Source organism: Bison bison, unplaced genomic scaffold (genome assembly GCF_000754665.1).
Source record: "Bison bison bison isolate TAMUID 2011002044 unplaced genomic scaffold, Bison_UMD1.0 scf7180017864163, whole genome shotgun sequence".
Lineage (NCBI taxonomy): Eukaryota > Metazoa > Chordata > Mammalia > Artiodactyla > Bovidae > Bison > Bison bison.
Genome location: NW_011494735.1, coordinates 4645674 through 4658990, shown reverse-complemented (window position 1 = coordinate 4658990; position 13317 = coordinate 4645674). Strand labels below are relative to the sequence as shown.

General features: G+C 36.3%; 1 protein-coding gene across 2 annotated transcripts in view; it reads left to right on the top strand.

Annotated features, from left to right (window-relative positions):
* Window positions 1–13317, top strand: part of NUP107 (nucleoporin 107kDa) — a 49186-nt gene that overhangs the window by 34134 nt on the left and 1735 nt on the right. For both annotated transcript variants that reach the window (XM_010841561.1, XM_010841560.1), the window contains exons 18-26: window positions 3251–3320; window positions 3629–3747; window positions 4447–4485; window positions 4805–4955; window positions 5278–5390; window positions 6006–6108; window positions 6694–6854; window positions 7473–7598; window positions 7979–8092. In XM_010841561.1, coding sequence (XP_010839863.1) covers window positions 3251–3320; window positions 3629–3747; window positions 4447–4485; window positions 4805–4955; window positions 5278–5390; window positions 6006–6108; window positions 6694–6854; window positions 7473–7598; window positions 7979–8092 — 996 coding nt within the window. The remainder of the gene's footprint in view (window positions 1–3250; window positions 3321–3628; window positions 3748–4446; window positions 4486–4804; window positions 4956–5277; window positions 5391–6005; window positions 6109–6693; window positions 6855–7472; window positions 7599–7978; window positions 8093–13317) is intronic.

The following is a 13317-nucleotide window of genomic DNA, read 5'->3' as shown; positions in this document are numbered from 1 at the left end:
CAGTGTGGAGATTCCTTAAAAAACTGGAAATAGAACTGCCTTATGATCCAGCAATCCCACTGCTGGGCATACACACTGAGGAAACCAGAAGGGAAAGAGACACGTGTACCCCAATGTTCATCGCAGCAGTGTTTATAATAGCCAGGACATGGAAGCAACCTAGATGTCCATCAGCAGATGAATGGATAAGAAATCCATTGTGTATATGTGTACATATACACAATGGAGTATTACTCAGCCATTAAAAAGAATACATTTGAATCAGTTCTAATGAGGTGGATGAAACTGGAGCCTATTATACAGAGTGAAGTAAGCCAGAAGGAAAAACATAAATACAGTATACTAACGCATATATATGGAATTTCAAAAGATGGTAACAATAACCCGGTGTACGAGACAGCAAAAGAGACACTGATGTATAGAACAGTCTTATGGACTCTGTGGGAGAGGGAGAGGGTGGGAAGATTTGGGAGAATGACATTGAGACATGTAAAATATCATGTAAGAAACGAGTTGCCAGTCCAGGTTCGATGCACGATACTGGATGCTTGGGGCTAGTGCACTGGGACGACCCAGAGGGATGGTATGGGGAGGGAGGAGGGAGGAGGGTTCAGGATGGGGAACACATGTATACCTGTGGTGGATTCATTTCAATATTTGGCAAAACTAATACAATTATGTAAAGTTTAAAAATAAAATAAAATTAAAAAAATAAATAAAAAGAGGGGAACACTTACATATGATAAAAGTATAAATCTAGAAAATTTGTGACTCAATAAGTAACTATAATTAAGAGCATTTTTAAAGTATCTAAATTCAAGATAAAGTTATGAAAAAATTATAGCCTTTTTGTACTTGCTACAGCTAGTAAGAAAAGGATTTCAGTTCAGTTCAGTCACTCAGTCGTGTCTGACTCTTTGTGACTCCATCAACTGCAGCACACCAGGCCTGACTGTCCATCACCAACTCCTGGAGCCTACCCAAACTCATATTCATTGAGTTGGTGATGCCATCCAGCCATCTCATCCTCTGTCGTCCCCTTTTCCTCCTGCCCTCAATCTTTCCCAGCATCAGGGTCTTTTCAAATGAGTCAGCTCTTCGCATCAGATTGCCAGAGTATTGGAGTTTCAGCTTCAGCATCAGTCCTTCCAATGAACACCCAGGACTGATCTCCTTTAGGATAGACTGGTTGCATCTCCTTGCAGTCTCTTGCAGGGACTCTCAAGAGTCTTTTTCTAACACCACAGTTCAAAAGCATCAATTCTTCGGTGTTCAGCTTTCTTTATAGTCCAACTCTCACATCCATACATGACTACTGGAAAAACCATAGCCTCGACTAGATGGACCTTTGTTGGCAAAGTTAATGTTTCTGCTTTTGAATACGCTATCTAGGTTGGTCATTACTTTCCTTCCAAGGTAAGCGTCCTTTAATTTCATGGCTGCAATCACCATCTACAGTAATTTTGGAGCCCCCCAAAATAAAGTCAGCCACTGTTTTCACTGTTTCTCCATCTATTTGCCATGAAGTGATGGGACCGGATGCCATGATCTTAGTTTTCTGAATGTTGAGCTTTAAGCCAACTTTTTCACTCTCCTCTTTGACTTTGATTAAGAGGCTCTTTAGTTCTTCTTCGCTTTCTGCCATAAGGGTGGTATCATCTGCATATCTGAGGTGATAGTTTTCCTGGCAATCTTGATTCCAGCTTGTGCTTCCTCCAGCCCAGTGTTTCTCATGATGTACTCTGCATGTAAGTTAAATATCCCCCCAAAGTCTCATTTAAATTACTGACCGAAACTGTAAGATGCCTAGGAATAAATAGCCAAGGGTTTGAGTACCTCCATAAAAAACTATAGAATCTTATTGAAAGACACAAATAAATAGATTTAGCAGATTCCTGGATGAGATGATTTGTTGTTAATATCAGTCATTCCAAAGTTAACATTGAAACCTATTGCTTTGGAGTATTATTTCTGGACAGAAAATTTCCATGTAAAAGAGTAAGTGAGAATAGAAATAAGATTTAGAAAAGAATAGTAGTTATGTTGTTCCTTAATAATAAAATAATAAAAAGATTTAATAAAACAGAATGGAATTGTCACAGGAATAAATAGATCATCAGAACATAAAAGTCTGTATTAGATTCAAATATATATGAGAACCTAATAAAGGACAGATGACCTTTCCTTTCAGACAAAGAGGGGTGGTTTATTTACATATATGGTATGGACATAATTGATTTTCCATCTGAAATAAAACAAAGCTAGATCTCTGTCTCGTGACATGCATTACAGTCAGTTCCAGGTGGAGCAAATATTTGTAAAAAAGACAGAAAGACTGCTGGGAGAAAATTTAGACAAATAAAAATTAAAACCCTCCTACAAAGGCAGGTCTATGGTTTCCTATCTTTTGGACACATAAGAACTGGAGGCAAGGAAATGTGGATTTGGAGAAGTCTGGTGCCAGCTTCCTTGCTGCAAGCTCAAGATTAACCATCCCACATAGAAAAAAAAAATTGACCAAAAATACAGGAATTATTTTCTTTAGGAAAAAAATCTAACAGCAGGTAACTTGTAAATTTGTTCTACTCTGTGCCTAATCACTATTTTGATGGATTTTATTGGTGCCATTTGCAGATGAATGCTTTCAAAGACCACTGTTTATGTTGAAGGAAACCTTATAGTTTATTTTGCTTTGGTCACCTGTCCCCTTCTCTTCTGGTTCATCATGGATGGTCAAGGAAAACAGTAAAATACATTAATACAAATAAAAGTTTCATAACATTCACAGAGATTAAATTGTTTTATCACAGTTCTCTGTTTCAAAAAAGAATGTTCAACCTTGAGTCCCAACGGCAGTATCTTTCTCATACTTTATTTAAGTTTCCTAATACCCTTCATTTCTAGCTTTTTCTTTGTCTGAATGCACGTGTGCTAAGTGGCTTCAGTCGTGTCTGACTCTTTGCGTCCCCATGGACTGTAGCCTGCCAGGCTCCTCTGTCCCTGGGATTCTCCAGGCAAGAGTACTGGTGTGGGTTGTCATGCCCTGCTCCAGGAGATCCTCCTGACCCGGGGATCGAACCCATGTCTCCTGTGGCTCCGGAGTTGCAGGGTGATTGTTTTACTGCTGAGCCACCGGGGAAGCCCTTTGTTTGTATATGTTCCTTCAACACTTTATGTTTTTAGCTTACCAATGAGTATATGCTACAGAATGACCATAATAAATTTATAGAAAATGTAAAAATTTTTTCAGAGAGTTCTAGAAGAGAATCAAGAACATTATCATATAGTTCAAAAATTCCTTATCCTGGGAGACATTGATGGTAAGATATATTTTATTTTACTTTGCATGAGTTCTTTGGTTTTTTAAAGTAATTTTCTAAAAAGTTATCAAAGCAGTGCATATGACTTACCACATCTTGTCATCTCTTTCAACCTATTTGACTGCAACTATATAATTTTTAGAAAATAAAGTTTTAATTTAATCCAGAGGCTGTTTTATGTGGTAGTTCATAACAATAAGACAGTGAATTGATAGAATGCTATATGAATATAATAAATGTCCTTGGATAGTGTTTATATCTCCTTTTTGATTTGTATCCATCTAAATCTTTGCTTTAATGGTTTGTAGGTTTGATGGATGAATTTAGCAAATGGCTTTCCAAAAGCAGGAACAGTCTACCTGGACACCTCCTCCGCTTCATGACTCACCTCATTTTGTTTTTCCGCACTCTGGGACTACAGACCAAAGTAAATAAAAATGAGCTGTATACTCTTCTCTGCAAGGCTGACGCTTCATGCATCTATTGTCAGGAAAACATGCTACTTTGGGGTTTTGTTTTCTAGAAATGGTGACCATAGTCTCACATTGTCGCTCAGTGATAACTCACTGCAGATGACTCATTAATGTTCTAATCTGTGAGTACAGAGTGCTGATGGTTACCTAGTTTGGAGACAGTTTATAACTTCAGTCCTCATCAGTACCCAACTCTAAATCAACCAGCTAAGCTAACTGAACCAGACTAAGTTTTCTGTGGGGTTTTAAACCTTTGTTTTCTTTCTTTCTCTTCTGTCCTAAATGATTGGTAACATTTTGGGCAGAGTATGCATAGAAGGCAGAATGATGTAGTAGTTGAAAGCTGGGGTTTTGGATTAAAAATCTTGGATTCACATCTTACTCAGAAGCTTCTAGTGGTGTAAATCTGGGTAAATAAAATCTCTTTAAGTCTTACTTTCTTCCTCTGAAATGTGAACAACAATAGTAATTACTCACAAAGAGTTAGGGTAAGTTAATACAAGAAATTTGTTAAGCAGTTAGCCTGGCATGTAGTAATTGCTCAGTGGTAAATACTAAAAATCATTATGGCGGGATTTTTATTAAATATATTGGTGGTACATATAAACAGCTGTATTTACAATTTAATTATATCTTTTTTTTTTCCTATGAAGGAAGAAATTTCCATTGATGTTTTAAAGACATACATACAGGTAAATTCTAGTAAAACAGGTAAAATCAAACCCACAGTTTGATTCTTTTTTTTCCTTTGACTATTTTAATGAAAACATAAATCAGAATGATAGTATTTTAATATCTAGTGGCAGAAAGGTTATCAAAATACATAAATATCTTAATTATCATAAACACTTTCTTTTGGAATTTTAAATTAATCCTGTTTAGCAGTACAACTCTATGTCTGTATGCATCTCTCCTAAACATGTTTAAAATTTTGAATTGAATAATGCTGTTATTCCTAGAACTTGCTTTATTATTGACATATTAACATTTTGATCTTTTTCTATTTTTCAGCTTTTAATAAATGAGAAACATACAAATCTCATAGCATTTTATACCTGTCATTTGCCTCAAGACCTTGCTGTTGCCCAGTATGCATTGTTTTTGGAAGGTGTTACAGAGTTTGAACAGCGCCACCATTGCCTGGAGCTGGCTAAAGAGGCAGGTAAAAATGGAAGGCTTCACCTGTTGGGCTCTGTAGGCAGATTATCATTTTGTCTTAGTAACATATATCCTTCTAGTTTTAAATCCTGTTTTCTCTTGAGAGGAAAAGAAGGAATGAAGTTTTCAATGAAATTCTGTTTTGGAATGAAATAACTTATACTGTATCTTGTGTAAAATATATTTTAATTTTGGCATTTTCTTTTATAATTTCTTTCATATTTTAATGAATTGTTATCCCAGATTTACTGAATCATTGTGATTATTTAAAGAATATTAGTGTGAATGATTAATTCTTGTTTTCGTCCTTTCAAAAAATTCTTTAGATTTGGATATTGCAGCTATAACAAAAACTGTAGTTGAGAATATTCGAAAGAAAGATGATGGTGAATTCAGTCATCATGACCTGTCCCCAGCACTGGATACGGGTACTACTGAGGTAATATGAGGGTAAAAGAAGTGTATTATGTAACTGAATAATCCCTCATGTTCAGCTTTTTCTAAATGTCTACTTTAAAATACTCTGGCTTCTTTCTTTTTTTAAGAATTTTTCTTTGTTAGCTAAGTTATGAAAATTGACAGCAAACTTAAGGTCTGTGTAAGGAATTGCTTAGTAGTAGTTATATGTTAAAGGAAGCTTCTTTAATAGTAAAAACTTGAGCATTGAATTTTTACTCATCAGATTATTCTAGATACTTGATCAGTTAACTAATTTTTATGTAGTTTACTTATTCCTTATTTTCAGAAAAGAATAGAAAGTTTTATCTAGGAAAGAAAAAGTTGTAGAATAGCACTTAAAGGAGTCAGATAATTAAATTGGTGGCACATCAGATATATAATTCCAGACTGACAGTCCAGTAAGTTTTTTCTATAATTTAATAGAGAGCTATTAAATGTGACAATAAACTAAGAAAAGCTATTTTCTTTAATAATTTTGTATAACCTGAAGGAAAATATTCATTAGTAGTACAGATGTAAGCCAATTCTATTAATGTGCAGAATATCTTAGGAAAAAAGCACAATTGACATTTTTTTTTTCCAATTAAATGAATAGGAAGACCGATTAAAAATTGATGTAATTGACTGGTTGGTATTCGACCCAGCACAGAGAGCAGAAGCACTGAAACAAGGCAATGCGATAATGAGGAAATTCTTGGGTATGCTCTATTTTATATTCTTTTTTCAAAGTTTTTTTTTCTGTTCTTAAATTTTGTTGTTTTTCTAACCCTTCCAGTAGGGTAAGGTACAAAATACCCACTCTTATGGCTGATATTGTGAAACAAAACATATTTAATAGTGACTTACTATGTCCCACTCAATTTTATATATAATCTCAATGTTTTGAAAGATGGAATTTTTTTTTTAAGACAGTATGTAAAAGTAACTGTAGGATTTCCTGGTGATCCAGTGTTTAAGACTCCGTGTTTCATTGCAGTGGATTTGGATTCAGTCCCTGGTTGGGGAAGTAAGATTTGGCATGCTCTGCAGTGCAGCCAAAAATTGAAATAAATAATGAAAACAAAAGTAATTACATTTAATTAATCCTTTATGTGACTGTCACACTGAAATAAGGAAAAGCCCAGCCATTAGGTAGAAAGATCACCCAAACCTTTAACAGAAGTACCTTGGGCCCTGAAATGGTTACAGGTCATTGTGAAAGTCACAGACTAATAATTTGACTGCTTTAGAAACTACTACACAGAAATCCATATATATTGGAAAACTATATATCTTTTTCACAGCCTCAAAGAAGCACGAAGCTGCAAAAGAAGTATTTGTGAAAATTCCTCAGGATTCAATAGCAGAGATCTATAACCAGTGGGAGGAACAAGGAATGGACAGCCCACTTCCTGCTGAAGATGATAATGCTATCCGAGAACATCTGTGCATCAGAGCTTACTTGGTGAGATTGTAGAGAAAACCATGAAGTGTCCTCCTTTATGATGACTTCCTGATTAACTCTCAAACCTTAAACTACTTTTTTGAAAAGTGGTGATTGACTTACTCTCTTACCTCCCTTGTGACTCTGGGAATCACCGATCCCTAAGAACTTGGAAGTCCTGACCTTGTCTTCATGTGCGAGACCCTCTAATCATCGTTAACCAGCACACAATGTGTTCCTTAAGATTCTTTGAATTCTTAACTCAACTTTAGCATTTCTGCTTTTGGCAACAACTGAAAAAAGGCAAGATAATCTGTATTATGACTAAAATAACAACATACTCATTCAAAATTCATTCAATAAATAATGAAGTGATTAGCTAGGTTTTAGGACTAAGTCTGAATTACTTTGCTTCCCTCTGGAAGCTAATAGGCTCATCAAGGACACGGATAAGCACGTGAATATCACAAACAAAATACTTATTCACTGTAATTTTTTTGTATAAAAAAGAAATATCGTACAATTTTATTTCTTAACTGCTGCAAAATTACTTCTAAGAACAAAATTTTTAAAAATTTTATTGAACATACGTGAAAAGTTTTCATTTTTTGTATTTTTCTATTTTACTTTACATTTTAGGAAGCCCATGAAACCTTTAATGAGTGGTTTAAGCATATGAATTCAGCTCCACAAAAACCTACTTTGACAACTCAAGCAACTTTTACTGAGAAAGTGGCTCATGAACACAAAGAAAAGAAATATGAAGTAAGTTAAATGTAGATGAGACATGTCTCATTGCATCTCAAAAATACAAGTCATATATGTAAGGAGATCATTTCTTCAACAGTTATATTCCTACTATAAGATAAGAGTTGATGTTCCTTATTACTGTTCTACTTTGAAGGAAGAAATCTGTTAGTTACTTTTTGTAGATAATTAACCAAACATGAAACGTACCTTCAGGTGACAGTAGTGTTCATTTACATGGTAAACATTTTAGTCTTGTATTGAACTTCAATCTGTTGATGTTTATTTTGTATTTGGCTTACTGAATGTTAGTTCTTTAGAATGATGTTCCATATATGTACATCTTTGTACTTTGCAAATATAGTCCATTATATATCTGCCTTATATCTGTTTTCCAGATGGATTATGGTATTTGGAAAGGGCATTTGGATGCCCTAACTGCTGATGTGAAGGAAAAAATGTACAATGTCTTGTTGTTTGTTGATGGAGGGTGGATGGTGGATGTTAGAGAGGTAAGCTCTGTGCATTGTTTATAGCTAAAAGCAAAAACAAACAAGCTACATCTTTTTTTTTAAACTTCTTTCTCTGAATAGGAGCAGTTACGGATCTTATATAACCTTTGTTCTATATTATAACTGAACATCCCATAATTTAAGTCTAACTTGAAATACTAGTTAGGGAATATATGAATGTCTGATTCCTAGGTAAACTGTTTCTCCATATTTAATATGTTCACTCAGTATAGTATAGTAAAATCTAATTTTTTAAAATTCTGGACCAAAAATCAACTATTCATGTATTCAACTCCGTCTGTAGAGGTGAAGGTAAGTCTAGTAGAGTGAGTAAGATATACATAAAGCAGTGGCTCTTGCCTCTGAACTATCCATTTAAGTGACCTGGAGAACTTTTAAACAATACTGGGTTGATTCCATTAGTGGCTACCAGTGGGGAGAAGGAAGGAGAAGCAACATAGGGGTTGTGGGGTGGGAGGTACAAACCATTGGGTGTAAAGTAGGCTACGAGGACATATTGTACAACATGGGCAGTAAAGCCAGTATTTTGTAATAGCTAAATGGATTGTGACCTTTCAAGATTGTATTAAAACAAAAAAACCTTTTAAAGAGTCCCAAAAAGACATGACAATTAAATACAATATGTGATTCTGAACTGGATCCTGTGTTGGCGAAAAAAAGATGCTATAAAGGACAGTGTTGAGTCAGTGATGTTAAGGTATTATATCACTGTTAAATTTTCTGAAGTCGTTAACTGCACTGTGACTATATTAGAAAAAAATTCTCTTTGTTAGGAAATAAACTCTGAAACATTTAGATGTAATGGAACATGATTATGCAACTTGCCCTCAAAGGGTTTAAAAAAAAGAAAGTGTGTTTATAGATGCACACACACAAGCAAATCATAAAGTAGACAGGGTAAAGATTGAGCAAAGCAGGGTAAAGGGTATTGAGATATTCTTTGTACTGTTGTTGTAATTTAGTTTGTTTGAAATGATTTTCAATTAAAAATTTGTTTTAGATACTAAAAAAGAAATACTGGGTTTCACCTCCACAGATTCTGGTTTAATTGGTCTGAAGTAGGGCTGGGCTTTAAAAAAAAAAAGTTTAAATTACCTGGAAAGCGTTAATGTGTAGCCTAGGTTGAGAATCAGTTACAGAAGTACTAAATGCCAAAAAAAAAAAAAGCACAGATGAAGTATTTTGTGACTTCAGGAAAAGAAAAGGCTGCTTCTACCCAGAAGAGATCTGGACAGAATGCTTAAAAGGTATAGCATTTGACTGAACCTTGAATGAGGGGTAGATTTGGATGAGTAGAAGTGGGCGAAAGGAAGAATGCTGGAAGTAATAACGTTGTGAGGGAAAGGTATTGAGGCTCGCTCCTGGGGCGTGACAGAAACAGTGCATTATTATAAATGCTAGATTCTTGGATAACCTTATTTTGAATAGAAAAATCCTAAGAGTGTCTTTGGTATCTTTCCTTGTGCATTCCCTGAATCCTAATATAGTCACTTCTTTTTTATTGTTTGTTTTGTTTTTTGCTACTACACTTTTTCTCACTTTACTGGCTTCCGTTTTCTGGCCAGAAGCAAAACATTAAGGACAGCTTGCTGTTTAAATGGCAACCCACTCCAGTGTTCTTGCCTGGAGAATCTCAGAGACGGGGGAGCCTGGTGGGCTGCCGTCTATGGGGTCACACAGAGTCGGACACGACTGAAGTGACTTAGCAGCAGCAGCAGCTGTTTAAATACTAAAAAATACTCAAGCTTCCCAGGTAAATTAAATACTAAAGCTTCTTAGGCAATTTAATTAAAAACAAAAAAAAGGCCAGCCCTACTTCAGACCAATTAAATCAGAATCTATGGAGGTGAAACCCAGTATCTCTTTTTTAGTTTACTACTACTGTTTGCTACTAATGATCTTAAAAGTCTCCACATCTTATATATAAATTCATAATAGAACCCTGCTAACTTCATAGTTTTGAACCATTTTATGTGTGTGGGGGGGTTCTTTTTATTATTTCATTAATTCATTAATTTATTTTTTACTGTGCTAGGTCTTCATAGTTGCACGGGCTTTTCTCTAGTTTCGGCGAGCAGGGCCACTCCCTAGTTATGCATTAGCTTCTCACTGCAGTGGCTTCTCTACTGGGGAGCACAGGTTCTAGGTGTATGGGCTCCTTAGTTGCGGCACACAGACTCAGCTGCTCATGGCATGTGGGACCTTCCTGGACCAGGGACCAAAACCCTTGTCTCCTGCACTGGCAGGCGGACTCCTCACCATTGAGCTATCAAGGAAGTACAATAGTTTTGAATCTTTAGCAGGTTCCTTAATGTTAAACTTTTCTCTCCTGATTTATGTTGGTGCTCATGAAGATAAAATGTTAATGTTGCAAAATGCTATCGGTATTTAAGGTTTGAAAAGACTCAATGCCTTATTTGTGCATAAATATTTATACTTATGTATTTGTTATTCTAAGAATTGATCTTAGATAGTGAAAGTCACAGAACAGACACTTTGGAATATTTTTAAAATGGGGTTGGAATGGAAAATTATGAATGATACCATTTTGTTTACAAATATTTTTAAATCAACATTCTGTGTCAGTCACTTTTTCAAATCTAATCCAAACAAGAAGTGATTTCTTGAACTAATTATAAAGGATGATATTTTGAGTTGAGTTTAGCTTAATACTCTTACATATTCAGTGAAGCAGAAAATTATTCAGGGCTCCTGCTAGCACTTACATAACTTGTATAAGGATTAGGAAATGGTACCCACTCTCTTACACAGATAGATTTCATGTCAAGTGCACATGACCTGTAGAATGGAGCACGGATTAGATTTCAGCAGCCACTCATTTACTGTCCAGCACCACTGTGCAAGGCGCAGCTGTTCGACAAAGCCCTGACCTGATATGCTGGCTCTTACATCTGCACCTCACTTTTTACATAACTGCAGAATGGTCCCATTCATGTTGGAGGCTGGTGGCACACAGGGATGGCAGAGCAAATGGAGCAGGCAGGCCATCTCTATCTACTCTTCACCACCTCTGCCTCAACCACATTCTGGTTGAAGTGTCAGCTGTCTTTGCCTTGCTTCCACTCTTCTGTATGCAGCCCCTTTGTATAGTATTTTCTTTTAAAATCAAAGAGATACTACTCTCCTACTCTGATCCTTCTGATGGCTTCCCATTACACTTTGAATAAAAACCAAAGTTCTTTTCTTGACCAACAAAGTCACACATACACTGGTCCTGACTGCCTCCCCAGTCTTTGTATCCTATTCTTCTCCCCTCATTTGTTCTAACTTTCCGGCCTCTTTGCTGTTCTGCTTATAATGCTCTTTCCCTGAGATATCTGCACGGATGACTTCCTTACTTCCTTAGCAAGACCCTGCTGCAGCCCTGCCCCCTGTCCTCAATAGGATACATACGTATATATACATATCAACACATCCCAGTTAATGATCTTTTCTCACATATAAGGCACTGTACATCCCTGATGGAAAGAATCTTTTTTTTTTTAATACATATTTACAGGATTTTTCAAAGCTTTTGTTCATTTCAGATGAGAAAAATATCATAGGTAGTAGCAGAGCAATTTGTTGTTTTCCTTGAGGGAGACTGCTGGGCCCATCAGGCATGATTCTGGATACTTGATGGCAACCAGTCTGCTGGTGTGGGAGTCCCCTGCAGTCAGCAGAAGAGATCACACCCTAATACTTGGCAGCAACAGGATTTAGGAGAGGCAGGTGCCAGAATCCATCCTGTGAGACCAGGTTATCAAAAAGCCAGCTGCTCCTTCAGTTGGTAAGAGATCTGGGAGCCCCAGGTACTTTGCCTCTTCAGCACAGGGGAAGGAGTATATTGGAGCACAAATGGCATGACCCAAAAGGCAGCAGTCCTCTCAGCCTTACCTAGGCGCCAGGTGGGACTCACCAGTGTGAATTACGAGTGAGGCCTCGAGGTGTTTTAAATCTACCTCTGAAGGGAATGAGTGCTTATTTGAGAAAATAAATGAAGGTGCTTTCCCTTTTAAAGCTAAGAAAATACAAAGCACGCATTTTGATGTTTGCTTCCATGTATCTGTATCTCAAAACAGAACAAAAAGATTGATAGTAATTTTTCCTATGCATAGAAACCTGACGTATGTCAACGTTATTCTTTGGTATAATTTCCAGATTACATTCTGTTGCTTCACACTTCTACTTACATCTACCTTCGAAAAATGTTTTAACAATTTAATATCTCATGTGAACATATTTTTAATGATGAATATAATTGTCATAAGGAAAAATTTTAATTAAGTATCTTATTAGGCTTTTCAGAGGAGCAGTTGTTATTTTTGCTTGTCCCGTTTTCTTTCACACTATTACACAGGACTTCTCTGGTAGCTCAGCTGGTAAAGAATCTGCCTGCAATGCAGGCTGACCCCAGTTCGATTCCTGGGTCCAGAAGACCCCCTGGAAAAGGGATAGGCTACCCACTCCAGTATTTTTGGGCTTTCCTGGTGGCTCAGACGGTAAAGAATCCGCCTGCAATGTGAGAGACCTGGTTCAATGTGTGGGTTGGAAAGATCCCCTGGAGGAGGGCATGGCAACTCACTCCAGTATTATTGCCTGGAGAATCCCCATGGACAGAGGAGCTTGGTGGGCTAGAGTCGAACATTACTGAGCAACTAAGCACAGCACACAACATATGATACATGTTACCTTTTTTGTCTTGCCTAGCTTGCAGGATCTCAGTTCCTCAAGCAGGAACTGAACCCAGGCCATAGCAGTGAAAGCCCAGAATCCAAATCCCTGACTAGGCCACCAGGAAACTCCTTATGTTTGTTTTACACTTAGTCCTATGGATTTCCTTTCAAGTTTTAAGATTATTTCAGAATTGGGGTACCTTTTTGTTATTTAAATTCTTTTACTTTTCAACTTTGTTATAAGAAAATGTAGTGAACATAAGAGGTCTATTCTTTTTTTCTGTACTCTTGAGTGTCTACAAAACTTTTTAGAAAGATCCCTGTATACTTATAAAGAAATGCTCATTGTTTTCTCTACAGTAAGTTTTCTCATATATGTTAGTTCTGTCCCATTCACTGTATTATTCAAATCTTTGCATTCTTTTAATTTTTCTATTTTTATAAAATTATACAGAAGCATCATAAATTCATTCTAAGTATTAAAAAAAATATTTGCAGTGAAGTTGTCCTCCCTGTGCACCTCTCCCC